This window comes from Trematosphaeria pertusa, assembly GCF_010094035.1.
Source record: "Trematosphaeria pertusa strain CBS 122368 unplaced genomic scaffold BU26scaffold_1, whole genome shotgun sequence".
NCBI classification, from domain to species: domain Eukaryota; kingdom Fungi; phylum Ascomycota; class Dothideomycetes; order Pleosporales; family Trematosphaeriaceae; genus Trematosphaeria; species Trematosphaeria pertusa.
In genome coordinates, this window is record NW_022987212.1 from 4665803 (window position 1) to 4692768 (window position 26966).

At 55.0% G+C, this 26966-nt stretch overlaps 12 protein-coding genes across 12 annotated transcripts; 5 read left to right on the forward strand and 7 right to left on the reverse strand.

The window, feature by feature from the left end:
- The first annotated feature begins 57 nt into the window (after positions 1 to 57).
- Positions 58 to 1965, forward strand: BU26DRAFT_514018 (uncharacterized protein). The gene is made up of 2 exons (XM_033827741.1): positions 58 to 578; positions 647 to 1965. Exons 1-2 carry the CDS (start codon positions 422 to 424, stop codon positions 1732 to 1734), a joined length of 1245 nt encoding a protein of 414 aa, XP_033692324.1. The 5' UTR covers positions 58 to 421; the 3' UTR covers positions 1735 to 1965.
- BU26DRAFT_474145 (uncharacterized protein) lies at positions 1902 to 2461 on the reverse strand (the record flags this gene model as incomplete). The annotated part of the gene is made up of 2 exons (XM_033825491.1): positions 1902 to 2295; positions 2352 to 2461. The coding sequence occupies 2 exons, from the start codon at positions 2459 to 2461 to the stop codon at positions 1902 to 1904; spliced, it is 504 nt and encodes a 167-aa protein (XP_033692325.1).
- Positions 2462 to 5063: 2602 nt separating this feature from the next.
- On the forward strand, positions 5064 to 6696 carry BU26DRAFT_41490 (uncharacterized protein). Its single transcript, XM_033823090.1, has 2 exons — positions 5064 to 6240; positions 6331 to 6696. Exons 1-2 carry the CDS (start codon positions 5361 to 5363, stop codon positions 6615 to 6617), a joined length of 1167 nt encoding a protein of 388 aa, XP_033692326.1. The 5' UTR covers positions 5064 to 5360; the 3' UTR covers positions 6618 to 6696.
- A 780-nt stretch (positions 6697 to 7476) lies between these two features.
- Positions 7477 to 9802, forward strand: BU26DRAFT_446697 (uncharacterized protein). The gene is made up of 2 exons (XM_033824627.1): positions 7477 to 8520; positions 8588 to 9802. The coding sequence occupies exons 1-2, from the start codon at positions 7619 to 7621 to the stop codon at positions 9570 to 9572; spliced, it is 1887 nt and encodes a 628-aa protein (XP_033692327.1). The 5' UTR covers positions 7477 to 7618; the 3' UTR covers positions 9573 to 9802.
- A 17-nt stretch (positions 9803 to 9819) lies between these two features.
- BU26DRAFT_474152 (acid protease) lies at positions 9820 to 12156 on the reverse strand. Its single transcript, XM_033825492.1, has one exon. The coding sequence runs from the start codon at positions 11766 to 11768 to the stop codon at positions 10017 to 10019; it is 1752 nt and encodes a 583-aa protein (XP_033692328.1). The 5' UTR covers positions 11769 to 12156; the 3' UTR covers positions 9820 to 10016.
- A 673-nt stretch (positions 12157 to 12829) lies between these two features.
- Positions 12830 to 15986, forward strand: BU26DRAFT_41533 (uncharacterized protein). The gene is made up of 3 exons (XM_033823107.1): positions 12830 to 13131; positions 13232 to 13826; positions 13875 to 15986. The coding sequence occupies exons 1-3, from the start codon at positions 13059 to 13061 to the stop codon at positions 15868 to 15870; spliced, it is 2664 nt and encodes an 887-aa protein (XP_033692329.1). The 5' UTR covers positions 12830 to 13058; the 3' UTR covers positions 15871 to 15986.
- A 1012-nt stretch (positions 15987 to 16998) lies between these two features.
- On the reverse strand, positions 16999 to 17422 carry BU26DRAFT_41689 (uncharacterized protein). Its single transcript, XM_033823181.1, has 2 exons — positions 17275 to 17422; positions 16999 to 17219 (listed from the first exon to the last, which is right to left on the reverse strand). Exons 1-2 carry the CDS (start codon positions 17312 to 17314, stop codon positions 17053 to 17055), a joined length of 207 nt encoding a protein of 68 aa, XP_033692330.1. The 5' UTR covers positions 17315 to 17422; the 3' UTR covers positions 16999 to 17052.
- Positions 17249 to 19042, forward strand: BU26DRAFT_514024 (uncharacterized protein). The gene is made up of 3 exons (XM_033827742.1): positions 17249 to 17716; positions 17779 to 18339; positions 18399 to 19042. Exons 1-3 carry the CDS (start codon positions 17565 to 17567, stop codon positions 18790 to 18792), a joined length of 1107 nt encoding a protein of 368 aa, XP_033692331.1. The 5' UTR covers positions 17249 to 17564; the 3' UTR covers positions 18793 to 19042.
- A 115-nt stretch (positions 19043 to 19157) lies between these two features.
- On the reverse strand, positions 19158 to 19867 carry BU26DRAFT_599841 (uncharacterized protein; the record flags this gene model as incomplete). Its single annotated transcript, XM_033835126.1, has 2 exons — positions 19569 to 19867; positions 19158 to 19381 (listed from the first exon to the last, which is right to left on the reverse strand). Exons 1-2 carry the CDS (start codon positions 19648 to 19650, stop codon positions 19158 to 19160), a joined length of 306 nt encoding a protein of 101 aa, XP_033692332.1. The 5' UTR covers positions 19651 to 19867.
- A 706-nt stretch (positions 19868 to 20573) lies between these two features.
- BU26DRAFT_474159 (FAD/NAD(P)-binding domain-containing protein) lies at positions 20574 to 21598 on the reverse strand (the record flags this gene model as incomplete). The annotated part of the gene is made up of 2 exons (XM_033825493.1): positions 20574 to 21146; positions 21201 to 21598. The coding sequence occupies 2 exons, from the start codon at positions 21596 to 21598 to the stop codon at positions 20585 to 20587; spliced, it is 960 nt and encodes a 319-aa protein (XP_033692333.1). The 3' UTR covers positions 20574 to 20584.
- A 735-nt stretch (positions 21599 to 22333) lies between these two features.
- Positions 22334 to 23053, reverse strand: BU26DRAFT_474160 (uncharacterized protein; the record flags this gene model as incomplete). The annotated part of the gene is made up of 3 exons (XM_033825494.1): positions 22852 to 23053; positions 22581 to 22790; positions 22334 to 22464 (listed from the first exon to the last, which is right to left on the reverse strand). Exons 1-3 carry the CDS (start codon positions 22997 to 22999, stop codon positions 22334 to 22336), a joined length of 489 nt encoding a protein of 162 aa, XP_033692334.1. The 5' UTR covers positions 23000 to 23053.
- A 656-nt stretch (positions 23054 to 23709) lies between these two features.
- Positions 23710 to 25927, reverse strand: BU26DRAFT_414420 (uncharacterized protein; the record flags this gene model as incomplete). Its single annotated transcript, XM_033823069.1, has 5 exons — positions 23710 to 24855; positions 24904 to 25278; positions 25325 to 25396; positions 25448 to 25832; positions 25893 to 25927. 5 exons carry the CDS (start codon positions 25925 to 25927, stop codon positions 23710 to 23712), a joined length of 2013 nt encoding a protein of 670 aa, XP_033692335.1.
- Between the last annotated feature and the right edge of the window lie 1039 nt (positions 25928 to 26966).

The following is a 26966-nucleotide window of genomic DNA, read 5'->3' on the forward strand; positions in this document are numbered from 1 at the left end:
GATGTGTGGAGGCGCGTCGCGAAGAGCTTGAGACTTCGTGACGCGCTTTTCTCCTGGCGAGGCTAGTCTGCTCTGGGATGATCCCCACCAGACTTCGCTTGACCAGGCTTCACTCTTTCTCTCTACATCACGAGCCGCAACATCCTCATCCGAGCAAAGTAGTTCCCGATGCGGAGCACCCGGAAGCAACTCCGACACACAAAATGGGAGTCGCAATGCCGACCTCACTGCACCTCGCACCTCTAATGCGCGCTCCAAGAGCTCACGCAGACGCAGCCTCGACAAAGAGACTTAACCCTCTACCCGCACCACTATCGTTAGCAGCACCTAGTATTACAATTGGCTCTCCGAAACAGATATTCACATCTCTCTAACGGTCGTTTGCGCACACCTTGCCACCTTCTTCACTCGAATCGCAACAATGCAACTCTACGTGTTCGGCTACAACGGGCATCTCCAATTACCCAACGCGGCCCCGTTCCGCAAGGCAGTATACGCCCCAAAACTAGCCTTCAGCGCCGAGACAGAAAACACCAAGCATGTAAAAGTGCTGTGGGCCTCATGGTCTGACCTAATCGGTAAGCGTCTCCACCTCTCTAGCAGCAGCAGCACCGGGGGCATGCTACTAACCTCACACCCGCAACAGTCGCCTACACCCGCGAAGGCGAAGTGCGGTCCCGAATCCGCCATTACGGCAAAGGCTTCAACCACTGGGAGCCCTTATGGCAAGGCACACTCCCGATAACCGGGTTCTTCATCCGCGACAACCTGCCCTCCTTCTTCGGCAAGCAGCTGCACAACGGCGTGCAGGGCTACCTGACGGCCGACCCGCCGCTGATCTCTTTCTTCCGCGCCAAGGGCCGCGACGGCGCTTTCGAGTGCTTCCCGCTGCGGCACAGCCGCGAAGTCCTGGGCATCCGCATCACGAGCGCCGACCGCGTGCTCGTCAGCACCAAGCGGACGGCGCGGCACCCCGACGGCTGCGTCTTCGAGGTCCCTAGCTTGCAGCAGTTGGTGGAGGGCTTGCGCCATCGCGGGAATAACAACGTGCATCCGCACTCTTTTGAAGATGAGGTTCGCTGCGAGTTCGCGCCGGTTCAGTGGTGCACTAATGCTACGACTATGACGGCGCTCGATAGACAGGGCAGGGTCTTTACGTACGCGTCTGATGGCCGCTATCCCAAGTGTCTTGGTCGACCATCCGGCGACCCGGATGCTGCGAGCCGAATCGATATAGCACAGCCAATCCCTTACCTTGAGCATTGCACCGTGGTGAAGATTGCTTCGGGGGGATACATGAGCGCCGCGCTCAGCGAAGACGGCGAGCTCTTCCTTTGGGGCCAAGCCTGCCCCGGCGCGAAGGGCGAGCTGAACGTGCTCAAAGACCGGGCTGTATCTCCGGACGATCGAGGAAGGGTGGAGAAGGATTCGAACAGCGAGGCGGAGTTTGTCAGGATCCTGGATGTCGCGATTGAGGGGAGACTCGCTCGCGTCGTAGACGTATCAATTGGCTGGGGGCACATCCTCGTTGCGGCAGAGGTGGACAAGGGGAATGGCGAGGTAGCGAGGGCGGTGCTCGCGGCTGGAGAGGGCGGGAGTGGACAGTTGGGCGTAGGCTCCAAGGTCCCTTTCGCGGAGGACTTCGTCGAGGTGGAGGCGCTGCGGGGGAAGAAGATTAGGGACATTACTTGCGCGGGGTATTCAAGTTTTGTGGTCGTTGAGGAGGAGGATTGAATTCAGTACTAGCAGCTAGCTTCCAACAAGGGTATCAAGCGCATGATCTAAATACTAGAACTAAATATGTGTGCACAGCAGACGGATATTCAACAGGAGGAAGAAGACCCAGTAGGAAGGGGTGTAGAGGTGAAAGGGAGGGACATCAAAAAGAAGAACCACCTCAATCAGACGCATGGGATACTCAAGCGCGAAGCCCTCCGCCTAGGCTGGACTTCGAAAGTCGGCCCCCAAGGCTCCATCTGTCCATCGTGGAAGCAACCGGTTTCGTGCCGCTGGGCCGAATCGTCATGGACCTCGATTTGTCTCGTCATGCGGATGCTCTTTGGTAGACGCATAGACGCCTGCCCGTTCTTCGAGCTGGAGCTGGAGACGCGGGTGAGCCTCGCCGGGATCAATTTCTCGAAGACGGGCCTCAGCAGCGGACAGCAGGCGAGTATGATAGCAGTGCTGGCCTGCGCGAAACACCATATCATAGATGGTGCAGCGTCGTAGGTGAAATCGCCGCGGAAATCCACCCAGGTGGACGAAGTGATACGGAAGGCGGCTATGATGACGTTGCTGTATACAATGTTAGCTCACACGGTTTGAACATGGTGCGCCCGTCGTCTTCGCACAATACCCCGAGTCCAAAAATGATGGTGATTGCAATCTTGTGGGCTCGTCGCAGTTGGAGCGTCCAAACGACAAAGTGGGGCAGCGACCAGATGACGGCGTCCAGGACCATGCTCCACACTGGCTGGAGGATTTTGTAGGGCTTTTGAGTGTAGCAGTGTTTGGGACTGTTGAGCGGCGGTTTCCAGTTTTGGCGGATGGGTCGACAGTGGAGCAAGGTGACGAGAAGGAAAACAAGAAACCAGGCATAGCTGAGTACGAGGCAAACATATGCTAGACGGGCAATTAGCTTGGGTGTGGCAGAACATCATGCAGCAGAAACCCCGCTGAGTATGTACCGGTACATCTCAGCCGTGGGAACAGGTGGGTGAAGAAAGTCCGGATGAAGAAGATCACTATGGCCCAGCGGACTAGAGTCAGGATGATGGCGTGCGGGAACTGTAGGACCCAAAGGATCTAGAACAATGAGCAAATGTGAGAGGAAAGGCAGATGCTTAACTCTCACTGACCAGGAGCGTGGACTCAAATTCGTTCGGGTTCAGCGTATGTAAATGTGCTCCGACACGGCCGACCGTTACCGCTGCGCACGGTCAGACGAGTTGAAATAGCGTGCGGTGGCGCTTCAGGCAGTTCATACAGGTAATTGCCAGAGCGAAGAGTATGTAAATGAAAAGCTGCGCGGCCGTCAGTGCGGACTCAAAACTCTCTTTGATCGGACACGTACCAGTGCAGCTAGAAGTAGCACGTCGTCCAGAGTCCAGGGAAAGCGTTTCAAATATTTGGCTCCGAATCGGGCAGACGTGAAGAGTGTGGCCAGCATGGTGAGGACAACATGCGCCACAAGGAATGTGAACCGCGTCGTCATGAAATGCCAGGCATGAGGTATTCGAACGGAAGACATGCAGACAATAGAGCGATAGCTTATGCGAAAACTATCATGTGCATCGCGCAGGGCTGCTGGGTGCTTTTCGGAACAACCTGAGCGGGAAGGGCGTAGGAAGAATAGGACGGATGACTGGTGGCATTGTCGTTGCTGGGCGTGAAGTGATTCAACTCATTCTGCGATACACGTGCCTGAGCGGTCCGAAGGAGAAGGAGGGCCGATAAGAGAGGTAAACAAACCGGCGCCGACTTGGCAAGCGCGATGGAGCCGAGCAGAAGCGGATACATGGTTCCCGGTGAAGAAACATCGACTGCCACAGCAGAAAAATAGAACGACACGGTTTCACGACGCCTTGCCATCCATGGATTTTCTCTCAACGTGTTTCGTATGTTTTTAGAACAGAAGGGCTCCACTGCTGAACCCATCGACGGTCGTGCGGATTGACGCGGAGGGCATCGCCTCGGATTCGGATATCACGGCGATCGTTGCAGTCGCCGTCGCCGCATGGTGTTGGGCCGCCGCAGGAAATCGCAAGGGTGCGGCGGTCATGCAAACTTGACCCCTTTTTCCGCAGGGCTGTCAAGGGAGGGCTGCGCAATCAGGAGCTTCAGATGTTTGCGAGCAGTCAGGCCGGCTACTTCCGAATGCGGTGGTGTTGGCGTTGATTGTGCGAGGGCGCGGCCTCATCAGCGAGGGACCAGCTGTGCTAGTCTCAGCCTGGGTAGACTGTTGGATAGCAGCATGTCTCGAACCTCGTTCTCGGACCAAATTCCATGCGACGTTGACGTTACTGACGTCGTGCTCGAGATAGCGACCTAGGTAAGCCATAGCGGGCGGTCGGCAGCTTCCTTAACCTGGCGGCCGTGCGCCCCCTGCGCCACCGTTGAGCCTTCCCTTCAACCTTGATTTTTGCCGCCAACCACCAACTTTTGCAAGCTCCGACGTCTGCTGTCGACGTGCTTCGGCCCGTTCTCGTTTCCCTCCTGTCGGACCGATGCCTCAATTGGACCACTTCCGGGAGCGGAATGTCAGCAGCCATGGTGTTGACTATGTAGTGGGCCGCGCCGAGGCTGAGCGGTATCGTTTGCCTGCTCGACACCAGTCCCACCGCGATCGAAACATCTCATCCCTCACGACGTAGCTGGCGTTCTGCTCCCCGCGGAGCATCTCTCAGGCGGTCGCGGCGGGCTACGTGCGCGCACGACAACCGCGCTGATCGATCACTGCAATTTGGGCCTGTCGGTCTTTCGGCCATTCACAGCGAACTGGCTCCGGCATCTTCGTCATTCGACGGCCCTGGCGACTGTCGTGACAGGGCTGATCAGGCATTGGAGAAACACGGACGCTCCGCGCAGCAAGGATTGTGGCGATCCCACGCCCATCATCGCCATCCCGTTGTGGGTGGCTCGCGTGCTGATACACTCGACAGCGCTGCCTTTCCGCCTGCAGCCGACCATTTCTCTCCTGACAGGAACTCACAAAATACCATCCGGGCTCGCAATCGACCGATGGTTGCAATACCAGCGCTGGCATTACGCAAGAAATGCCTTTCTCGCCACGGCGTCTAGAAGCTGAAGTCGCGAAGAAGCTGGTTGCCCGCTGCCATTGGCTGCCTGCTATCAGAACGCTAGCGGGTACCGGCAGCTTGGGGTGGACGAACTGGTCGTGTCCGGCTCATGCACCCCTGAACGCGTCAAATACACTTTACCAAGGCTGACCAAGGCACGACCGAGCTTGCGGTTGAAGACTCGCAAACGTCATGTGCTCGTCGCCGCTGCCTGCCCGGGTGCTGGTCGCCTTGCTCTGCCGAGCTATTTTCAGAGCCCAGGCCGGCTAGAAACAAAAAGACCCACCATATCAGGCTGTAAGATTCGTTTCGACCGAACGTTTTCCTCGTACAAACCGGCCTTGTGCCTGCCCGTCCTTCTCTGCTTTTTCTCTCCGCAAAACTTTAGTTCCTCTCCTCTCCTTCACCCCTTGTTGCGCATTTTGGCGCCCCGTTGATCTTCATTTGGATCTGTCCGCTCTCTTAAATCCTTCAGGTCCCAGCCCAGAACAAAACTGTGCTGCTACCCCGCGGCCATGTCATCGGCCTACTGATTCCGCCACATTCCGAGCCTGGGAAAACATGGAGAAACGACATTCTTCATCTTCAGACAGGATATCCAGCCCACGACGCCCTAAGACACACAGAAAGAGGAGCAATTCGGTTCCGATAGTTGAAGCTCTGGGATGCTCGACGCCCGAGGCAGAGTTGATCCTAGCAGAAGGAAGGGCTGCCGTCCGCAGTCGCCGAGCCTCGGTTCGCCGTCGTGGACGTCGTATGAAAGATGCGATAGAAACCTTCCGGCCCAAGGACCATATCCAGTACCTATACGCGGAGTCTGCCGTATCAGAGTATGTTTGCGAGGAACCAATATCGACAGAGAATGCTAAGAGTTCCCGCCACTCCCGGATACCCTCTAACGATACGGACCGGAGCACCTCGACGATTGTTGCACCCATCCAGACATCGGTCAGCGACTCTCATATCAGTACAGCCGTCGCAGCTCGAGCAGTGAGCCCACTGGGGGACTATTCTGCAAACCTCGCCAAGTTCATACAGACTCAGCTAAAATCGATCCCTACTTACCAGCCCAACCACTCTTCCATTTCTCCTTCCTCATGTCCGGATCTCACTTTCCAGGCCAAGTCGCCGACCAAATCAATAAGACGACCAGCGGAGGCACCGCATGTCATAGAGATACCACCTGTACGACCGCCGTTGAAGAGCGCGTTCTCGGCGTGGAGCTCCACTGACGATGACACTGACGGAGAGAGCTCGCGATTACCTGCTGCTGATCTGCCTCGAACAGCCCTCAAGACGAACAATTCTACACCGTCAGTACTAGGCTATTATGAGAGCTCCAACGGCTCTTCTTTCTTGTACTCGTCGACGCCGCTAGAGGAGGAGGAGGAGCCTGACACCGCTAAGGGGTACTCATTCCCTGATCAGACATCGCTGCCAGGTTCGTCGGCGGACCCTCACTCACCTGAACAAGATCACGGCTACCCATCGTCCACCCTCTCGACGCGCCCTCAACTCACCTCATCATCAGCACCCTCGTTCTCATCCGCTTCGACCGGCTCCTACTTCGACTATAAACGTCCCATCTCGTTCGCTCCACATATCAAAGATCGGATAATCGCTGCGGTCACGCCTCCGCATGCCCCGGGCAAAATTATACCCGCCATATCGCCCTTCGAAGGTGGTGCTCTCGCGAACGTCCACGATGTCCTTGTCGAGTCTCAGCAGAGGGTCCATGTCGATGGCATGACGTTCGACATGATCCGAGACTTCACCATGCCGGGCGGAAGCATGAGAAGAGTTCAAACACCCTGCTGATCTCGCCGAAATCGATCTGTATCATTTCGGATTTCTCGCTTTTCCTTGCAGCAATGGTGCTTGGTTGGATTTCCACAATTCTGGAAAGACGTCCGTGCCGGATCAGCCGGCCTGCCTCGGCTCGGCCGTCACCACCTCACTCGCAGTTTCGCCTCTTCTATATCCAGTTCGTTTTATCCTTGGCATATGTATTCTCTTGTAATCTGTCGTTTGGGGTACATGTTCGGAGCACACGGATATCTAGATTGGCCCGGCAGAAACCGATTCGTTTCGGTGCCGTTGTGTTTGCTCTCTTCCAGCACCTCAGTGGATTTTCTTTTATTTCTGATATCCCCGCACACGATTTCATGATGTATACGTAGCGATCGTCTTGGAAGCTCTTGTTGGAGGATATTTGGATCTGCCGTTTAGTGCGTGCTGCGCCGCGGCGAAAGTCGGTCGAGCTGGATAATCGGATAACAACAATTCTGGGGTTGCGTATGTATCGACAAAGGGATGTTCGAGGAAGTATATTTCAGCTGGAAAACAAAAACATTGTATACACTTGGAAATCGTCCCTGATGCCTCGGCTTGTACAACGGAGAAGATAAGAGGATCTTAGCTCGTATGAATCGGTCGTCGTGACCTGTCGTGCGTAGCCCGCCATGGACTAAGGATTCCAGGGCAGCGGAAGAACGCTCGTTCGCGACTCGCTAGACGTGAAGGATTAGGTTCGCGTCCTCTGCCCTATGGGATGCATCTGGAGGGCGTAGCAGCCAAGCTCATATGCACCGCAGATCTTTGCATCGGGTAATGGCCCGTGCATCGATCGGAGTTGTGTCAGTGCTTAAGTGTCCCGAAAATACCACCTTTACTTCACCACGCCGCAAACACGTCTCTCGTTTCACGGTCCGACAGGCTGCACTTTTTGAAGCACCCGTGCCGCGTAGTCGTTCTTTTCATTGTAATTTCCGACTCCCCGAAAACAACGACACTCCCCCACATCACCACCACAAACAAGCATGGCGGAGCCTGGTGTGGGCGCGCGCATCCTCGGACGCATATTCTACGAGTTCTCCCTCGTGCAGCCCATGCTGCCCACATACGCCCACCTCATAGTCTCCGCGCTCTTCCCCATCTACGCCGGCGCCCACGCCTCCCTCACCCGGCCGTCCTCCGCCGCGAAACCCACAAAGCGGAAGCACAAAGCGCGAACCGGCGCCGACGAAGATGAATCCACTGAAGAAGAGGAGGAAGAGGAGGAGCACAAGATGGAGGGGCTGGCGCCGACCGACGCTATCATGATGCCGCTGTTTGCGGGAATCACGCTGGCGGCGCTTTACTTCCTGATTCAGTGGCTGAAGGACCCCGCTATTCTGAACAAGATACTCAATGGCTACTTTGCGCTGTTTGCCGTCTTCTCGGTGTCCAGGCTGATTACGGATGTGCTGGACATCGGGCACTCGATCATTTTCCCGAGGAGATATGCGCTCGGCGGCGCATTGTACCATGTCCATGGCAACGAGAAGAAGGCTACGCCGGTTGCAGGGGATACAAAGGACAAGCAGACTATACCGTCTCCCCTCCCCGGGTTTCTGGCGAAGCTACCGCTCTCAGATCGTTGGAGAGAGATTCTTTGGGCGGACCGCGCTATGCCTGGGAATAAGTGGACGCTGCGACTGTATCTCCACCGCATCTTCGCTGGAAAGATGTTGATTGGGCCGCATGGAGTCGTTGGCGCTATCACTGCGGTGCTCGCCGTCGCGTACTTTAACCTGGTCGACAAGCCGTGGTATCTCACGAATCTGATGGGCTTCGGGTTCTCCTACGGCGCGCTGCAATTGATGTCGCCGACGACGTTTGCGACGGGGAGCTTGATACTTGGGGCGCTGTTCTTCTATGACATATACTTTGTCTTCTACACGTAAGTGCACCCTACCCCGTCCATGTTAGCGTGGAGCAGGTCCAAGTAATGATGCTGATCTGTTCAGACCCATGATGGTAACAGTAGCCAAATCCCTCGACGTCCCAATCAAGCTCGTCTTCCCTCGTCCCGCTCCCGCCGACGAACCCTCCGCAAAGGCCCAACACGCAATGCTCGGCCTCGGCGACGTCGTGCTCCCAGGCATCATGATCGGCCTCGCCCTCCGCTTCGACTTGTTTCTCTTCTATCTGCGCCGCCAGACACGTACACAAGCTGTGGAAGGATCAGACGAAACTGTAGTCAAGCCAAAGTATTTCTCGCTTGCCGGACGCTGGAGCGACCACTTCTGGACGCATTCCCTCACAGGCCGCCCACTCTTCCCTACAGCAGACGAGAGTAAACCTGAGCCGCCGTTTACGTTCCCGAAAACATACTTCAAGGCTAGTCTGATCGGATATGTGATTGGCATGCTGGCTACACTGGGAGTTATGCAAGTCTGGGGCCATGCGCAACCGGCGCTGCTATACCTCGTGCCGGGCGTGCTGGGCAGCTTGTGGTTGACGGCGCTAGTCAGGGGAGAAATCGGCTTGATGTGGCGGTTCAGCGAAGCGACCGAAGAAGAAGAGGAATCCGCCAGCAAGGAAGATGGAAAAACAAAGGCGAAAGCAAGCGCCGAGCGATCAAGCTTCTTCTCCTTCTTCTCCGACAAGAAGAGCCAGGAGCGTGAAGCACGCATGAAGGATGCGTTGCGGAAACATGTCTCGTACGATGGCGAATCCGAAGACGATGCGGATGCCAGCAGCAAGGAGAAGAAGGACAAAGTCAGAGAGATGGCTGGTCATAGATCGGAGAGAGAGGTCTTCTCCTTTTCTATCGAGGCTCCGTGGACGCTGAAGCATCCGCGATCCGTCCGCCGGGGAAGCTCGCATCAGGAGCCGAAGGAGGAAGAGGAGGAACAATCGCCGCTGGAGAAAGATAAACCTAACTGGGCACCTCCGCCAACTGAGACGAAGGCCGTAGAGCCGTCCGGGAAGCGTGTACGGCTGACTTAGGGGCTTGATGGTAGACGCTGTCATTGGTATTGGTATTTCACGGGATGCATGGATGGTGAGCAGGGCTATATCACCTATGGCGCCGCTCGACCTTAGGCGTTCACGGCTCGCCATGGAGTTATTTCTCGGACAGGGACGAGAGGTCCCTCTTGCATGACTTATGGCATAGCGGGCATAGCGACGGCGTTAATTCACATATCGAAGTAATCAAATCTTCACGCTCAGAGCACATGACAGCAACCCCGCTATGAATGATAGGCCGTAGCTCTCGCACATGGCATTACAAACTAGTTCATCCTACACCTATACCTATACCAGGATCAAAACTCCGGCGTCGTCGATCATCGCGGGTATATACAAATGGTATCGTATCAAACGCTTCAAAACTATGTATACGAAAAGAGTCCAAAACCCCAAAATATGCCCTTTAGATGATTAATGAGCTCAATGAAATCTCGCCGTCAACGGCGAAACGCCCGAATACCGCGCATCGCTGCCCCGCCCATCCTCGCTCGGCGCCCGACTCACATTGCGACTCGGCACAATGCTGCTCGCGCCGTCCATCTCGTAGTACTGCACGCGGGCCTGGCCCATCTGCTCGGCGGTGACTTCCTGCCAGCGCGGCGCCGCAGGCGTCAGCGGCAGTTCCTGCGGCACATGGTGGTTCGGGCTCAGGAAGGGCTTGTTATGTCCGCCGTGGCGGGGGGACGCCAACTCGGCTACTGCTGTGCCGCCGAGCTCTTGCGGCTCGTGGTGTACTTTGTGCGGCGCGGGGGAGGAGACGGCGAGGGAGGCGGATTCGGAGATTTGCGTGTTGGCTAGTTCGTACTTTTGGCGGCGGGAGCGCTTTTTGCGGCGGAGGAAGAGCAGGGCGATTAGGAGGGCGATGATGAGGAGGATGGCGGCGCCGACGGCGATGCCTGCTATTGCGGCGGTGCTGAGTCCAGATTGGGAGTCGTTGGAGGAGGAGCCCGGGGGCTGGATAGTGACGACTTTGGCGGCGGGGAGCGGGTCGGGGAAGACGGCTTGGGCGACGGTGAAGTTTGCGCGCTCGTAGTCGACGATGAGGTAGGCTTCTTGGAGGAGGGTGCGGCCGAGGACGTATTGGGACTCGTTTGCTGCTCTGCGTATGGGGAAGTAGTTTGTTGCGTTGGGGTAGTAGGGGTATGAGGCTTGGAGGTCGAAGGCTGCGTAGGGGAGGATTATGTTTGTGTAGTTTGTGGTGGTGTCTTCCATCGAGTTGACGAGTTTGACGGTTATGGAGGGGTTGCGGGCTTTGAGCTGGTCGCGCATGGTCGAGTTTATGGTGTAGAGGTCGGTGGTGGCATCGTACGTCAGGCCGAAGGCGGCTTCGAAGGCATCGCATACGTCGCGGGGCAGCCAGAGATGCGGGACTGTGGAGTCGACGAGGGAGAAATGTGCGCCGGAGGAGAGGGAGTATGTTCCTTTGAGGGTGTTTGTGGCGGTTATGGATTCTACGCCTACAGTTAGGAGACGCGAGGGGTCAGTGGAAAAGGAAAAAGTGAAGTCGTTATCGTTTGGTTTGAAGCGTGTCGAGTCGTAGCCTCCGAGGATGAGGCTTGCAAAGACAGATTTTAGGCGGTATTTTGCGCCAGCGGTGTATGCGAAAGAGAGGCTGGGGATCTTGGTACCGTTTCGCAGCTGGTAGAGGAAGGAATCGATGGATTGGCTCAGGCTTGAGAAACTGGAGTCTGGGACGCCCAAAGGTATGCTTCCCATGTAGTAGTCAAGCTCAGCAACTCCAGCTACGACCTGGTGGTCTAATGACAGAGACGTGTCGTCTGCCGCCGGTCCTAGCGCCACCTTGTCGAATCCGAACATTGCTCGCGCCGTATAATTCAGGCTTTGTTCTAACTCCACATCGTACTGTCCGATGGTCGACCACGTTGAAGAAACGTTGGACAGGAAGCCGGGACTCTGCGCGCTGTTGAATATCTCCGCTCCGCGCAGCTGGGGACAATCCGACGGGTCCACGCCTGCTTGACATCCCTCTGGCACTATCACATATGTTTCTCCCGCTTTTGTCGACGCCAGGACCCTAAAGTCCTGCCCCGGTGTGCCCACACTGATCTTGAATGTGCTCCAGCTCCCATCATTGCCGTCGAACTCCTGCGAGGGCGGTACCACGTATGGCTCAGGCGTCGACGAGGATGTGTCTCGTCTTCGGAAGCGCATTCTGTAGCGAGCGACGGGGGAATTATTGGGATTAGGAAGACGCGGAAAACCGGTTTAGAGACGAATCACGACGAAACGAATGCCAGAATCATGATGCGTGAGCGGCCGAGTGGTATAGAGACTCACGCTTCCTCAATCAGGAGAGCGCGCACGTCCAGGCCACGGAAAAGACGTTGCACAAACGATAGTATAGGAGGCGTGCGACACTCGGGGAGGGGTTCGCCCATATGGGCGTTACATGGTGGCTCCATTGGTACTGCGGCGGGCTGGAATTGGCGCAAGCCGTCGCATGGGGCAGGACAAGGGAGAGAGCCAGCGCTGGGGGAGCGTGATTCGGCGACTACGAGGGGTGGCTGGTTCGGGAATGGTAACGCGAGCTGAATACGAGGGTTGACGTCTGGCCGATGCGACGTGGAGGGATAGCGCGACGTCCAAATAGGCTCGGAGCCAATCGGAGCCGCGTGCCCAGGGCTGAGCCTCCGCTGCCATGCAATCACTCCATCGCCCATCTGCTCCACCACCGCCCACGGACGGCGCTGCCTCCAAGTTCCAGCTGCGAGCCACATTATTGCCGTCCTGCCGTCTGGTCTGCAGCCCTGCGAGCACTCAACACTTGAAACACGCCCCTACCAGTACCTCATCTCGTCCCCGCGACTCCTTTCACCATCGGCCAGGCTTTGCGCCGGGATGACGCTCGCTTGGATCTTGCAATCGCTTCACCTCGCTCGAAACAGGCAATCTTGGGAGAAGGAATGCGTGCAAGGGCCGCTCTTCTTGGCGTCGGCCTTGCTCGACCGCCTTCTTTCCAGGCACCGCTCATCGCGCAGCTAGAGGGACCAGATCTCAACAATCAGCCCGTAGCGCCGGAATTCATGCCAGCCGTGAGATGGAGGCTCTCTGAAGCGAAAAGTCAAGGCTGGAGGTGTCGGCCTCAGCGAGTGCGGCGGCGATGTCACCAAAGCCTTGGCATGCATCTCCGCAGGCGACCAGCACGGCCACATCTTGGACCGTGGTACCCGGTGTCTATTGGCTGCCTGCGTGTTTATGCGTGAAACCCAGCTGAGCCCGGCTCACGATCTACGCAAGGGTGTCTATTGTCTATTCATAGGGGCGTCCGCCCGCAACAGCCCACCGGTACCCGTGCGCTTCGTTCAAAAACGTTCGCTGCTTCTGGCCCTCTAGGCTTCTTCTCTTTCGGTTTCTTGCTGTCGCGACGTGTGTTTGACGTGCTCTTTCCTCGCTTTCGTTCGCCATCACAGTCGTTCGTTCATGCGCAGGTAGTACGACAGGATGCGGAGTCACGCTCTTTTGAGCTCTGCTCTTCTGGCAGCTTGCGCGAATGCCAACCGATTCCATAGGAGACGTAAGTGCTCGTATTTGCGGTTGAATCAGCAGTAACGCTAATTGTTTGCAGTGTGTACGTAAACTGATGCGCGCGCTGGATCCGATATTAACAGGCACAGTCAATTCGTCTTCGATATCCCCGTCGTTATCGGTGGACACCTCAACAGATGGAAGCGGCTCTTCGCAAGCTTCGTCGACCTCATCCCAGGTCACAATCACTCGTTTGGCTACGCCGGACATATCATCCACAATAAGCTCGTCGAGCTCACCTTCGTTGACCTCGGATTCCTCTGATACTTCTTCAACCTCTTTCTCGACGTCGATCAGCGCAGAGACGCACAACTCTACCGTATCTACCACCAGCTTCACCAGTTCGACCACTTCATTGTATTCTTCGAACAGCACAACCATAGCCAGCACAAATGCTTCCACTACTAGCCCTGGAATATGTACGGGCTGCGTCTTGGAGGCATATAACCCCACTAGCACCTGGTTCTCCTCAGAAATGTCCTCATCCTGGACCAGTGTCGTGGTCACGGAGACTATCCTCACCAAGATGATCACCTATATGACCGGCACTCAGGTCGAGACTGTAGTTACAGAATTCGAAACCCTCAACCAGACCAAGACGGTCATGGGCCCCGCTAATATGACTATCACGCATTCCACTCCTGTCTTCACGGTTACCCCAACAGATGGTGTGGAACTGACGCTGTATGTGTGATAATCTCCACTTGAAACTCCTTCCGCTAATAAATGCAGACCTGCGGGCCCGACCTACGTGATTTATCATTCGCTATATGGCGGCTTGGATTTCAACCCAATCGAGACAGGCATGCCGATGGAGACCTATATCACCGAAATTTTTGAGACCGAGGCGCCAGAGCTAACCTGCTCCGCTCATGTATCCCATCTCTACGATCTTCTGCCTACTCGCACCGAAGACTGGAGCTCTTTTATTCAGACGGTGTCGGACTCCGGTGGACTTGGCTATGACACTCCGCTGCCGCTTCCACCTGCTCTTATTGAGTTCCTAAAACAAGATCCTGACGTTCAGACTATCTTCAGCGGCTCCGACATCGCTACCTGCACACAGCGTCCAACATCACAGCCGCTCCGGACTACCAATGTCCTGGTGTCCACTATCGCTACTCCGCCCATGGAGACCTTTCCGACACTTTCCCCAGGGCAGCCGACCTTGCCGCCGCCGGTACCCACTCCAAGGAAGAGCACGTATCTCAGCACGACATACGAATCCACGTCCACCCACGTTACTGTCCGCGGTTGTCTTCGCTGCGATACCGCAGTACCAAATCCTCCCGTAGGACCTACACATGGCGATTCGGGACCCTCACACAACCAACCAAATCCTACGCCTAATCCGAACAACCCACCAAAACCGAATCCCAACACGCCAGGCATACCGGATATTATAATTTCTATCGTGAACAATCCTGCCTACACGCCGAATCCCCGGCCGCGGCCCAACAACCCGGATCAAAGCATCACGATCGGTGACAGTGTGTTCAACATACACCCTGCGCAACCGACTCAACCGAATCAGCCTAATGCACAAAATACCCGCGCTCCAGCTGTAGTCATAGGTACCAACACGCTCACTCCGGGTCAGACAGCGACCATCAATGGCGTTCCTGTGGTGGTTCCTACGGCTGGTGGAGGCTCCACTATAATAGTGGATGGAAGTACGATTGGAGTAAACCCCGTGCCCACCGGTCCGGCAGTGCTCACAGTTGGCGATACCACAGTGACGGCAAACCCGCAGGGTCAATTCATAGTCGGCACACAGACGCTTATCCCAGGAGGACCGGCGATCACGGTTGATGGGAGCACGCTGAGCTTGGGACCGAGCGGGACTGTTGCAGTGGTCAATGGTGTCACGCAAACCCTGGGGAGCGCACCCATAATTACAGGAGCGCCAGTCTTGACGGTGGATGGGCAAATTATTTCCGCGACTATAATTGGTGGCTCGACAATGTTTGTGCTTGGGCCTGGCCAAACGTTGACTCCTGGTGGTGTTCTCACTGTGGATGGCACGACTTTCAGCATGCCTGAAGACGGCTCGGGTTCGACCGTGGTGGTTAACGGTGTTACTTCGACGCTCAACGCGCCCGGACTCCCCGTTCTAACGCTCGACGATAGCGAGTCGGTTACCGCGACTGTGGAAGGAGGAACGACTGCCTTCATTTTCGGTCCCGGACAAACTCTGACGCCCGGCGGTGTTATTACTGTGGACGGCACCACGTTCTCCATGCCGGCATCCGCATCTGGATCGGTTGTCGTAATCAACGGCGTCACATCGACGCTCGGTCAAGGCCCTATCACGGCGGCAGCAGATCTTACAATTAACGGTAAAACATACACAGCAACAGTCCGCGATGGAACCACAGAGTATGTGCTCGGTCCCGGCACGACACTCAGACCAGGCGAAGCCGTCACGATATCCGGAACTACATACTCACTAGATCCGAAGGGAACGGCCCTAATCATTAACGGCAAGACGAGCACCATACCGAGCATGCCCGCAAGCAACAGCGCAACGACGACCGGATCAGGCTCGAACAGCGAGAGCACGTCGGACAGCTCGAGCACCTCGCGCCGAGATCCGGGTAACTTCATTGCAAGCGGAATCGGTATTTCGAGTAAAGCTGGCGCGGTACCAGGAAGTAGAGGAGGCCTCGATAAATGGGCAGAAGGCGCAGTAATAGGCCTTGCGGGCTGGATTCTCATGCTGATATAATGATCATGGCATAACCTTTCTGTTTTACGACTTGCATTCTAGCGCGGCGTTCAGGGAAAGGTCTGGGGAAAAAGCTCGGGGGTAATATCCATCAGATCGGAGGTATATCTGCGGCCGGGATGAGTAATACGATACCAGGAGGGCGACCACAATTCGATCATGCTTTTTAGCTCTTCATGTAGATAGACGGCAGGTAGTTGCCGGTTTTCTCGGCACGGTCGATCCACGAATATGATAGCATTCGGCAGCAGCCGCATCGGCACAACCGGCTTCAGCTCCTGTAATTCCCTCACCTGTCCATCGACACAGCCTGCCTTCGTCAGCAATGCTTCAACTGCGAATTGCACACTTCTATTCGCTGTCCGAAGATGCGCATGTGTGCTACAACAGGCTCGTGTTTCCGACCTATGCGTTGGGCGACGTCACGTACGGGGGCTTGGAGTATTGGTTTCGCGGGTGGTGTAGCTTTTGGCGCAGGCTAAACTCGTGATACACGCCACGTTATAGCTAAGTGCAGAGAGGCGCGTCAAAGCGTGCGGTAGGTATTTGAGTTTGTTGGTCTGAAGGGGAAGTGGATAGCGAAGCGAAGGGGGCCGGGAATAATGGGAGGGCAGATTGTGTGCGGGTGGAAGTCGGGTAAGCTGGGGATGCATAGATGACAAGGCAGCATTTATGAACCGTGGATTGGGTCCATCGCTCGACGGACCAAAAAGCAATAATGATTTGCGGCTTCCACATCCGTTTCATAGTAAGATCCAATAGCAGCGATCAGTGATGCAGATTGGATTCTAGAATCCCAATCGAACCGCGAATCTTTCTGGAACCGTTATGCTAATGTCGCTGTCGCGCCAAGCTCCCACACAGTACCTTGCAGGGCTGACGAGGAAAGAAAGTTGCTGACATGACACGCCCAAACATCCCCGCCTTCTCATCAACCTTACTGCGCACCCAACCCGACCGCGGGGATAACTCTTATTTCGACCTCACAGCGATTGTGATTTTCTGTCCACCATTGACACGCCGCCGGCTGATGACTGAGCTGCGGAGTCGGAGATAGGTTACTCAGCACGCACCCTTGAGTAAGCCGGGCTTAACTCCATTGGAGCAGACGTACTGACTCTTACGCAGGACACGCAGGCTTTCGCAGGCGCAGACGCTGCACACGGGACGCAGAAGCAAGGTTCAGAAGGTGAAATTACGGTGTAAGTCGGCGGGCGGCGTGCTGCTCCGTTGGGGGCTGTGTAGAGTCTGCTGATGGTGTGCGGGTATAGTAGAGGGGGATACACACGTCGAAAGCGTTAGACGGTGAGTATTGCGTTCACTGACGCGGGATATTGATCCAGTCCAGTGTGAGTTATTCCCCCTACCGAAGCCAATACTACTTTTACACTCTACATCTTACATTCCCACCAGTTCCATCCGATCCGAATCCGAAGCCAATCATCAGCAAATCCCAGACCCCGCTTAGACAGTATGAAGAACTTTACCTTCCGCCAGTATCGGCGATCGCCCAAACAAGGTATCTATTTCCCCTCCCCTGCCGCTACACCTGCATCTCATACAAGCACGCACCCCGTTCTCGAGCGCAGCACATGTTAGCTACAGCCCGAACCGGAAGCCTGGGATTACGAATCGTTCATATCAGGCTGGCGAGAGACATATCACTGCGCCCTATGGAGATTCCATAAAGTAGAATGCTTAACCTGTTGCCGAGAGCGACTACTGCGTTGGATAATCCAGTTGACGGCATGGTAGATTCCGAGAAGTCGGGTGCTGGTGGTGGTGATTCCAAAGACAAAGATGCGGCATACCTCAAGCGGAGAGAGCAAGTTCGAAGGGCGCAACGGTAAGCAAGACCCCCAAGCCTTAACCATCCTCAAGTAGCCCTTGTGTTGATAGAGCCCGCAGCACCCACCGCGAACGAAAGGAAAACTACATCAAGTCTCTCGAAAACGAGGTCCTCCAACTCCGCACCTCGGAGGCCAAAATCTTCCAGGAGAACCTCTCCCTCCAAGGAGAAATAGGCCGGCTCAGACGCGTTCTCGAACAGCATGGCATCCCCTACAGTGACGGCAACCAGGACCTCTTCCTGACCCAGCCGATCAACAGTCCCAGCTCGGCGCCGCTGAGCTCAAGTTCAATCAGCATCCTGGAGAATCCGCATCACCAGCAGCAACTGCATATTCTGAGTCCGTCTGGCAGCGGCAGCGGGGGCGGCAGTGCGCAGTTTTACCTTACGGAGAGCGAGGAGAGTCCACCAGCGAACGATAGAGAGCTAAGGGGCAAGAGGTCGTTCTTCCGGAGGCGTGGGCGCTCCGAGTCGCAGTCGCAGTCGAATGACGAGAGCAGTGGATCCGGGCATGCGCCTGCAACGCGCGCCGGGGATATATCTGCGATTGCGCAGTCTGCTTCGAACCTGAACTTGCGGGACATGAACCAAACCGATCTTGGCATGGAATTCGTCCTCACGTAAGTCACCCCCACCCCGGTTCTCCACTCCACGTGATCCACTCTAACATCGCCTACAGTCTCGAAGCCCCCTGTCTCCACCACACCCAAGGCGACCCCAACGACCCCAACGCTCCCACCGGCCACGCCCTCACCGCCTCCGCCCCCTTGCTCTTCCAATCCCCCACCCAGGCCGTAAACACGACGACCACGAGCAACCTCTCCCACCAACAGCACCAGCACTGGGCGACGCCGCACCTGGGCCTCGAAAAGCTGCTCTCGCTGTCGTCCAACTTCGAGCTCTCGGACGAGATCACGCCGGTGCAGGCGTGGCACCAGATCCGCTCGCACCCGGACTTCCAGAACGTAGGCGTAGGCGAGCTGAGAAGACTAACGGAGGATATGCGCAAACATGTCAAGTGCTATGGGTATGAAGATGATAGCGCTCCTGGATTTTTGAATGAGTTTGGTTAATGTGTGGTACAGGTTTGGTGCCGTGGTGGATGTGGAGGTCTTTGAGGGCTTGGTCGGGAGCGTGTTTCCTGCGTGGGGGCTTGTGGTTGGGTTGGCTAGCTAGTCTAGCTAGCTAGTTTCTTTCTCAGAAATTGAGGGTTTAGGGCGGAGTCGAGGGGTGGAAAGGGGGAGTGATAGTATAGGGGGGCGGGACAAAATGCGCAGGCGCAATAGACGGTACAGCCATGTATAAATTTCCTCCAAATGTTTCCCAACCCCTTTTTTCCCAACCACATTTCTTTTCCAAATCACATATGCCATCCTAACCCACGACTCATCTCGCAGTTCACAAAGCGGTGCAGCTCACACATCCTCACTCCCCCTGTTCAGCGAATCACCCCATCCTTCCCCGCCCTCGCCGCCTGCCGCTCCTTCGCCTGCCTCTCAATCTCCTCCTCCGTCTTCTTATTCCCCCTCGCAATCAGCTTATCGATCAAGCTGCCCTTCTTCGGCTCGCCCGTCTTCTCCGCCTCCTCAAACTCCTTCAAGTACGCCTCGCGCTCGGCTGGCGTCATGGCTTCTAGCTCTGAGTCGACGCTTGCGCGAGCCTCTACGAATGTATGAGCAAATCGCCAGAAGACGAGGAGATAGTATTGGGAGATAAGGAAGATTAGGGGATGGTGGCACGAGGGGTAGGTTTGAGTGGGTGGATAAGGAAGCCGAGGGTTTGGTGTCATATGTGTGATATGTAGTGCTGTTGTTGGGGTAACTTTAATCGGGGGTTGCGTCATACGTACCAGCTTCATTCTGGTAGTCAGTCTCCGACTGCGATTTGCGGCGGATGTGCAGCTTGTCTTTCAGTTTGTCCATTGTCGACATGGTGGTCTGTTGTTATCGGTAGAAGAATGATAAGGTTTGTTTTGTTATGATATGTTTGAGTTTACGGGTTGGTTTGTGTATGGATGGGATGGGATGGGATGGAGTTCTGGACGTGGGCTGGAACTCGCGTGCAGCCTTTTTGTACGTAGGATATACGTCATTGAGGGGGGTTAGTTTGTTTTCCAACTGGGCAAACCGTGCGATGCGGGATGGGAACGCTCGTTCTTTATCTTCGAGTAGATTTCCTTGAGAACATATGAGATTGTTCTTTGAAGCTGCTGGGCCTTGCGCTTGGTGTTTCTTTGGGACATCCTGGTCGAAGATCATTGGTCGGATCACGTGATTCTCAGGACCCTGCGATTAGCTTGAGAGTCAGCATTACATAAGGTAGGTGTCATGTAGGCGGCGGTGCTGTGGCTCAATTCACGGCGACTTCCCAAAGGGGTAATAATCTGATTCCTTATCATTCGATTGCCTAGAAAGGCTAGGCGCAAGATGCTCCAGAGCGGCCGAGAGGGCTAACCTTGGAAGCAGAGTCATCGGAGGCCGGCACCTTGTTTCATCTATTCTCGAGGTGCTTCGATATCTTTTTCTCCCACTAAGGGGAATTTCTCCGTGTGGATGAAGCCCTGTTCCAGAAGCGCATTCGCTTCGCCTCTGATGAGACCTTCTATCCGTGGCCGTACGAATCGCATTGTAGTACGTTTTGAGATGGATCTAAGTAGTGATCATTTTAAGGCGTTTCCATAAACTGCTTAGAAAGCCAGCTAGGTTTTGCACAAGAAAGAGAAGTGCACGCCAGCGCGATTGATCGGTACGGCGACACATGTCACTGCCATGAGACGGTGACCTACACTTGTAGAAAGCGGAATATTTTGAACATGTTGAAAATGGACCAAGAACTTGAAAGGCACAAAGAACAGGCCAAATCTCCTCACCACCAGCTACGGTGATAATCCTCTTCAAGGATCTCCTTATTCGCCCCAAATCCCGCTCGGATACCATCCGCCATTGCAATAGCGACCTGCTTGAAGGGAGTGGTGCAGTCCCCACAAGCGAACACACCAGGCCGGGAAGTATTCTGAAAAGCGCGATCTACCTCGATATCGCCGTAGGCCGTAAGTCTCAAACCCAGCGTCTTGTGAAATCCTCCAGCCAACACTGTCGGCGGCTTGTGGAAGAGAAACCCGAACGTCTCCTCGCTGCCGTCTTCGAAGACGACTTTTGTAGACGCGCCCGAACCAAGCCGTTCTATTCGCTTGATCGGTTTTGTGTTGGCTTTCACTCCGTGATCTAGCGCTGCCTTGATCCTGTTGTCTTGGAGAAGATGTTCGTGGCCGTTGAAGAGGATGCAGATGTCTTGCGTGAATTGATGGGCGAGTTGTCCGTAGGACACTGTGGCGTCGATTTCGTCGGGCTGGTCGCCTTTGTTGATGAGGAAGGCGGCGTTTGCTGTAGGGGCTTCTTCGAATCTTCGACAGTAGAGGCAGTGGAACCTGGCAGCCAAAGTCAGACTCCCAACAAAGCTAGTAGAACTGGGGCACACTCACACTCCCTTTCCCCAAGCATCAGCGAACCCTTCAATGTCCGGCATTACATCAAACACGCCCGTGGCGGTGATAAGCTTGCGCCCGTTCCACTTGCGCATTTTGTCATTAGTGACCTGGTAGCCGCCATCCACCTCTTCGACGGACCGAGCCGCGCTATCAGCAAATGTAATCGTTTTGTATTTCGAAGTCAATTCATCCTTCATCATCTTGCGAAGCTTGGCCGGATCCCCGTGGTCGCGTGTGGGAATCGTATGGGCGTTGGAGCTCATGGCGTTTCTGAAAGACCCGGAGTCGAAGACGGCGGCGCTTCGCAGCACGCGTGCCAGAGACAGGGCCGCCGAAAGGCCGGCAGGGCCGGCTCCGATAATCAGAACATCGAAGAGAGAGCTGACTGTCATTTTCGGTTGGTGTGTTCCCCAAATGGTGCTGTACAGGATGTCGACGTGCGAGTTGAAGATATACCGTCGAACTAGGATGAAGAGCGGTGGCGTTACGGTACCGGCTTTCCGGTCCTTCAGATACATTTTTCTTTCGGAAGCAGCCCAATTCTTCGCGCCTCCTGGCGAGACGTGCGAAAGCTATGCCCAAGGTTTCGCAGCACAGGCGGGCGGGTACCTTCTGCCGGCTACGACGGATGGGCTGTCTGCCGGCGAGTGCGCGTACTGTCCGTACAGCGCCGGAGACCAGTTCTTGGCCACGATTAATCTCTCTGCAGGCGACAAGTGGCCTTACTTTGGGATGTTCCTGGCGTTCTGCGTGAGCAATTGGGCTTTGACGTACTTTTTCGTCTGGTCCGTCCGGATTAAAGGGTTGTCCTTTGGCCTTGGGAAGCTGGCTCGCTTATTCGGGAGGCTTTTGCATCGAGGGTAAGACCGGGGCTGCGTTGGCGAGCAATCGGTGGTAGACTAGGAGAGCTTGGTAGTGAGAGACGTTTTCGACTTTCTACCTTCTTGGGGGGATGTGAGTATCTTTGCCCTCTAGCCCCCTTTGGGGCAGTCACATATTCTGTATAATACCTGTAAACGTTCCAAAAATAGAATATTTAGTTAGAACTACATATACTGCCTTTTTCGCCCACTGTGCTTAGGACGGTCTGACTCGGATATCTTTGAGCGTCATCACGCCTAGCCAACCTAGCACAAGCATGGCAGATGTATCGTCTGGTAATTGCTGCAGCTCTTTCCGCTCGGCTGATCCGATCCCGTCTGAAGGAATAGATCGTAGTATCCGCTCTGTGTCGACGCGCAAACGAGGAAATTCAGTTCTGCATCCGCCAGTCAGCATCTCTCCACAGTCTACTTTCCGACGCTGTCTCTTCTTGCAAAGCTCCTGCCGCTGGGAAGCAATATCCCACGACGAAGGGAAAGAAGAGTCACTTACGCCTCCCATAACTACTCCCCTGCACTGTAATAATCGTATCGCCCTCCAGCCCCCACGCCGTCGTGTCCCCCGTCGCGCCCCAGACCACCGGCTTGTAGCTCGTCGACGCGGTCTGGATGTTCAGGAACTGGCTCGTCTTCTTGGACTGGATCGTGCCGCCGATCGTGAATTCATCTGCGCTGCTTTCCGGGCCGAGGACGGGGATTGATGCTATGGTCCATCAGTAACGGCGTTCGTTCGGAGAATGGAGATGGTAGTGATTTCAACCTACCATTCTTCGGATTCGCTTGCAGATAAAGATGATAGATCGGATCCCTCACGCCGCGAATCTTGCCCACAGTCGCCGCAGCCGCATTAGCCACGGGCGCAGACAGCGCGCCCTGCAGGAGGAGCAAGACGGGAGCGAGGAAAGCCAACATCGCGAGGCTTTGAACTGCAAGACCCGACGAACGATTAAGGCGGGTTGAGAGAAACCAGGTTCGACCGCGGACGCCAATTGCGATCCAGGAACCCTCTTTATACGATCGACTTCCTGCCGCGCCTGGTCCCACAGGGATAAATTATGTTATATTCAGCATTTTAATGGCGGCGCGTCACGCGTTGCCCAATTCTTCCGTGGGCCACCCATACTGTATGCCTAGTCGCACATCTGAGTTAGCCTGTGTTTCGCGCAGAGTGGTGTTTGAAACATAGCAGCGCTATTGAGCCCTAGCACCCAAAGCGATGAATAGAAAAGTATCTTCTTATGCTCGAGTAATGACCTCCAGGAGAAAGTTGGGAGAAACGAGGAAGACGTGGGGGAAGGTTTTGCGGGGAAATGCAGGGGCGGTGGGCCGGGCCGGGGTCCAGATGAAAAGAGCCGGATTGGAAACGGACTAGCGCTGTTAATGATTTAGCAGTAGTGAGGAGACGCAAAGTACGCGTTCATTGGAAAAGCAGAGGAGTTCTTGTGCCAAACTGATCGTAGAATTAGACATTTCAAAACCAACCGTAAACCCATAGCCTCATTATCTAGTAGATGCGTAAATCTTTCGATCCCGTAAAAATGCCGGAACTCCTTACTGTGAACGCGGACCGGGATCGATGTTATGTAATACACGAATGGGACGATGAGTATTGTGGGTATGTGCTAGGCGCCGTAGTTCTGTCCAGTGCCAACAGGCATGTAACCACCCGGGGCGAGAGGCATATACCCACCAGCAGGCGGCGGACTCGCAATCGGAGGGCTTATTAGCGGAGTCATGGCGTAGCTTTGACGGGGATCTACGCTATGATACTCCGTACTTGTGGCGGTTAGGGGCTGTGTATCCGAGTGCGTGCTCCAGGCCGCCGACTTCCAACGGTCTACTGCGAGGGAGTCGTGATGAGCGTGGCCTGTGGCATGTGCATGTTCGTGAGTCTCGCTGTGACTTCCCTGGCTTCCATGGTGATGGTCCTCGTCGTACTCTTTGGCGTAAGGCTGCCCACTTCCCTTCAGATGCCAATTGCAAAACGTGGCACTTAGCTTGTCGAAGAAGCGAATGAGGAAGAGGAGGGCGAGGCAGGCCGGCAACACGGCGGGCGAGCTAAGGAAGGAGTACAGTGTGTTATCATTGGCGGTGAGAGCGATCATCGCGCCGCCAACGGCGAGGGCGATTAGGCGAGAGCCGACGGAGACGAAGTCGAACAGGTCCGCTTTATGTCGTCGAATGAGGAGCAGAAAGACTATGGAGCAACTAACGAGAACGCAGATTGAGACCCAATAGTAGAGGTAAACCACCGACCAGCTCTTGGCAGCAATGTTGATCGCGTTATACTTCTCGAGCTTGTCGATCGGCAGCTTCATGCCCAGTCCGATGTAGACACCATCGAAGATGTTGAGCGTCATGTTGTAAAAGTTTTGCGGCCATTCCCCCGTGCTGGCATATTCCGTTGCGTTGGCCGGTGAGCAGATACCAGTGCTGTTGCCTATGTCGTAGATATACCCGGACACCATGTTCTGGAATCCGTATGTTTCGTACTTGCCGTCGAAGTCCCAATAATCGAGCAACTTCAAGAGGGAATCTCGCAGTTTTTCGCCTCCCAGGTTCTCGTCCACACAATACTTGAGGATGGATGCGTCGATCTTGTTGTAATTCTTGAGGACATATCGAGCCAGGGCTAACTGCTGTGAACCCTCTACGACTCCGACGATGGCCAATTGGAACGGGAAGTGGAGCAACGACCAGATTTGTTGCCGGATGGTTCCGTAATGGCCGTGCGGGAAGTGATCAAAATATAGGGCCCAGATCAATACCTGTGTCTCGTGGTAAGCACGGGTTCCTGAAGGCCGTTAGCAACTTACCAGAATGATAATAATGCACATTATAAGAAAGCAACCCTCAACTTCGAGGCCGTACTTTCCCATAATTCTGGAAACGGTCTTCGTGACACCAATAGCACCCTCGCCGATGACAATGAGCGTCAGCAGGCTCATTCGCTCCATCAAGTGCGTCTTTTTGAAGCTCAACATTCTCCAGACCGAGGATATCGTGATGGCAGCTACTGCCTCCAATAGCATCACAATCCACCAAACCGTATAGACCCCATGGTGGACTTGCTCAGATTCCTGGAACGCCGGAGTCATCGCGCCGAAGGTGCCTGCAGCCAGAACATAGAGGCCGATCATTAGGCCTAATGGGATATAGAGCTTCGTGAAGCGCGCTCGCACAATGTAGAACTGGGTCTGTCAGCAGAGGCGCTTCCGTGGTTGCTAGTGAACTTACGAGCACCACTGCGTATTGAATCGCTAGGAGTGCTCTGCTGATCACGAGCGTGTAGCAGAGGATTCGAAAGTTCTTGAGCCCTTATTAGCGCCACTCTCTACGGCAGCAAGTCTTCAAACCCACCGTATTATTCGCCTTCTTGCTTAGAGGATTAAACGAAGACCCCACAAGCGCCAGACCAACAAACACAATAAACTGTATCGTCTTGCAAATCCGCTCGTATAGCGAATCCCGAGCGAAGCGAACATCGTACAGAGTGACCTGGAACCAGCACGACCACAAGATGCCGAAGAATCCGATATAGGCGACCAAGTATGACCCGTCCGTGATCGAGTGGTACGTAGTGAATGTTGCGAGATTGGCTACGAAGAACAAATCGAAGAAGAGCTCGAGGGTGTTGGCTTCGTGTCGTTGGCAGAAGACGAGATTCTCATGGTCAGCGCCCGTCAATGGATCCTCAATTAAGGGAATCGTCTTGTGTAGTCGTTTGAGGTGCTTCTCTGCGTCGCTATTTATTAAAGCCGTATTAGCTCCGTTATCCGCATTCGGGGAAATTGGGTGGACTCACACGTCTCTCTTGTGCCCATGGAACGACCAACCCATTGTTTACCCTTTCCTCTCTAAAATTCAAGACAGAAATAAACAAAACAATGAACGGTCAAGAAAACGAGGGATGCAATTCGCAAGAGTGTAGGACCTCACCACGGGGTCCTCACGACTCTTAAACGATCCTTCCCAATGGCGCCACCTCAGGATGCGCAGGGTGTATTATTATAACGAGGCCCACCGCGCTGTACATGCCTCCAACGCGCCAATAAAATTGTGCCTGTGGCACAGTTTCCGTGCGTGCTACTCAACCCTATACCCGTCTTGAGGGCTGAGGCTGACGTGCCAAGATGCGAAGCTTCATGCCAAGAAAATGGAATTCGAGGGATGCGCGGAAAGCTGACGGGCGCTCGCAGAGTCGATACTGGAATCGGGAATAGTGTAAAGCATAGGGAGGAGCTCATTGGAGGAGCGATACACGTGCCTGAGCAGGAGGTCCCGAAGAAAAGGGATCAGTAGCCGAGCTGAAAAGCTTCATGATTCTTAGACCAGCCGATGTGGCATGGCGAGTGCTGACACGGGGGAACAGGTCAATTTCGAGGCTGTAGTTGGGGCTTGTATCCTCTATCTCTGCTCTGGATGGAAAGCGCTTGCGTGCTGTTCGTTTAATCCAGCATTGTGGCGCGAGAGTCGAACGGTCGCTGAAGTCTCAGCCTGAAGGAGAGTCGTGTTTCTGTAGCCTCGAGGTCTAGAACCGATCGAAAAGCAGCGGCCCCAAAAACCAAATTCCCGACATATGGAGCTAGACTGTCTCCGGCGCCCTATAATCCGCGGGGAGGACAGGGCAGGGTGTTTTGGAAGTTCTACGCGTTGCTTCTGAGAGCGTCAGAAGCTTATGTGAGAGATGATTTCTTTCTCCATGCCACTCCTCAGGGCGTCGCTATCAATTGCTGTCCCTTTGCTGCAAGGTGGTGCATTGTCCATTTCCGAATTCAGGGTCGGTTTTGCGAGTTCATTCCGAATTAGGGGTCGATTTTGCGAGTTCACCGCCTCGCCTAAGCGAGTTCCAGGGTTGATGGCTGAAGCACGCGTCGCC

What these genes read in the sequence shown, in the direction of transcription:
- BU26DRAFT_446697 (XM_033824627.1), top strand. Translation starts at nt 7,619, where the DNA reads ATGGCGGAGCCTGGTGTGGGCGCGCGCATCCTCGGACGCATATTCTAC. An exon ending in ATATACTTTGTCTTCTACAC is followed by an intron (nt 8,521 to 8,587) that starts GTAAGTGCACCC and finishes TGATCTGTTCAG; the next exon opens with ACCCATGATGGTAACAGTAG.
- BU26DRAFT_514024 (XM_033827742.1), top strand. Translation starts at nt 17,565, where the DNA reads ATGCTTAACCTGTTGCCGAGAGCGACTACTGCGTTGGATAATCCAGTT. An exon ending in CAAGTTCGAAGGGCGCAACG is followed by an intron (nt 17,717 to 17,778) that starts GTAAGCAAGACC and finishes TAGAGCCCGCAG; the next exon opens with CACCCACCGCGAACGAAAGG. An exon ending in GGCATGGAATTCGTCCTCAC is followed by an intron (nt 18,340 to 18,398) that starts GTAAGTCACCCC and finishes CATCGCCTACAG; the next exon opens with TCTCGAAGCCCCCTGTCTCC.
- BU26DRAFT_41533 (XM_033823107.1), top strand. Translation starts at nt 13,059, where the DNA reads ATGCGGAGTCACGCTCTTTTGAGCTCTGCTCTTCTGGCAGCTTGCGCG. An exon ending in CAACCGATTCCATAGGAGAC is followed by an intron (nt 13,132 to 13,231) that starts GTAAGTGCTCGT and finishes TAACAGGCACAG; the next exon opens with TCAATTCGTCTTCGATATCC. An exon ending in GATGGTGTGGAACTGACGCT is followed by an intron (nt 13,827 to 13,874) that starts GTATGTGTGATA and finishes TAATAAATGCAG; the next exon opens with ACCTGCGGGCCCGACCTACG.
- BU26DRAFT_474152 (XM_033825492.1), bottom strand. Translation starts at nt 11,768, where the DNA reads ATGCGCTTCCGAAGACGAGACACATCCTCGTCGACGCCTGAGCCATAC.
- BU26DRAFT_514018 (XM_033827741.1), top strand. Translation starts at nt 422, where the DNA reads ATGCAACTCTACGTGTTCGGCTACAACGGGCATCTCCAATTACCCAAC. An exon ending in CTCATGGTCTGACCTAATCG is followed by an intron (nt 579 to 646) that starts GTAAGCGTCTCC and finishes CACCCGCAACAG; the next exon opens with TCGCCTACACCCGCGAAGGC.
- BU26DRAFT_41689 (XM_033823181.1), bottom strand. Translation starts at nt 17,314, where the DNA reads ATGATTGGCTTCGGATTCGGATCGGATGGAACTGGTGGGA. An exon ending in ATCGGATGGAACTGGTGGGA is followed by an intron (nt 17,220 to 17,274) that starts ATGTAAGATGTA and finishes GGAATAACTCAC; the next exon opens with ACTGGACTGGATCAATATCC.
- BU26DRAFT_41490 (XM_033823090.1), top strand. Translation starts at nt 5,361, where the DNA reads ATGGAGAAACGACATTCTTCATCTTCAGACAGGATATCCAGCCCACGA. An exon ending in TGATCAGACATCGCTGCCAG is followed by an intron (nt 6,241 to 6,330) that starts GTTCGTCGGCGG and finishes CCTCATCATCAG; the next exon opens with CACCCTCGTTCTCATCCGCT.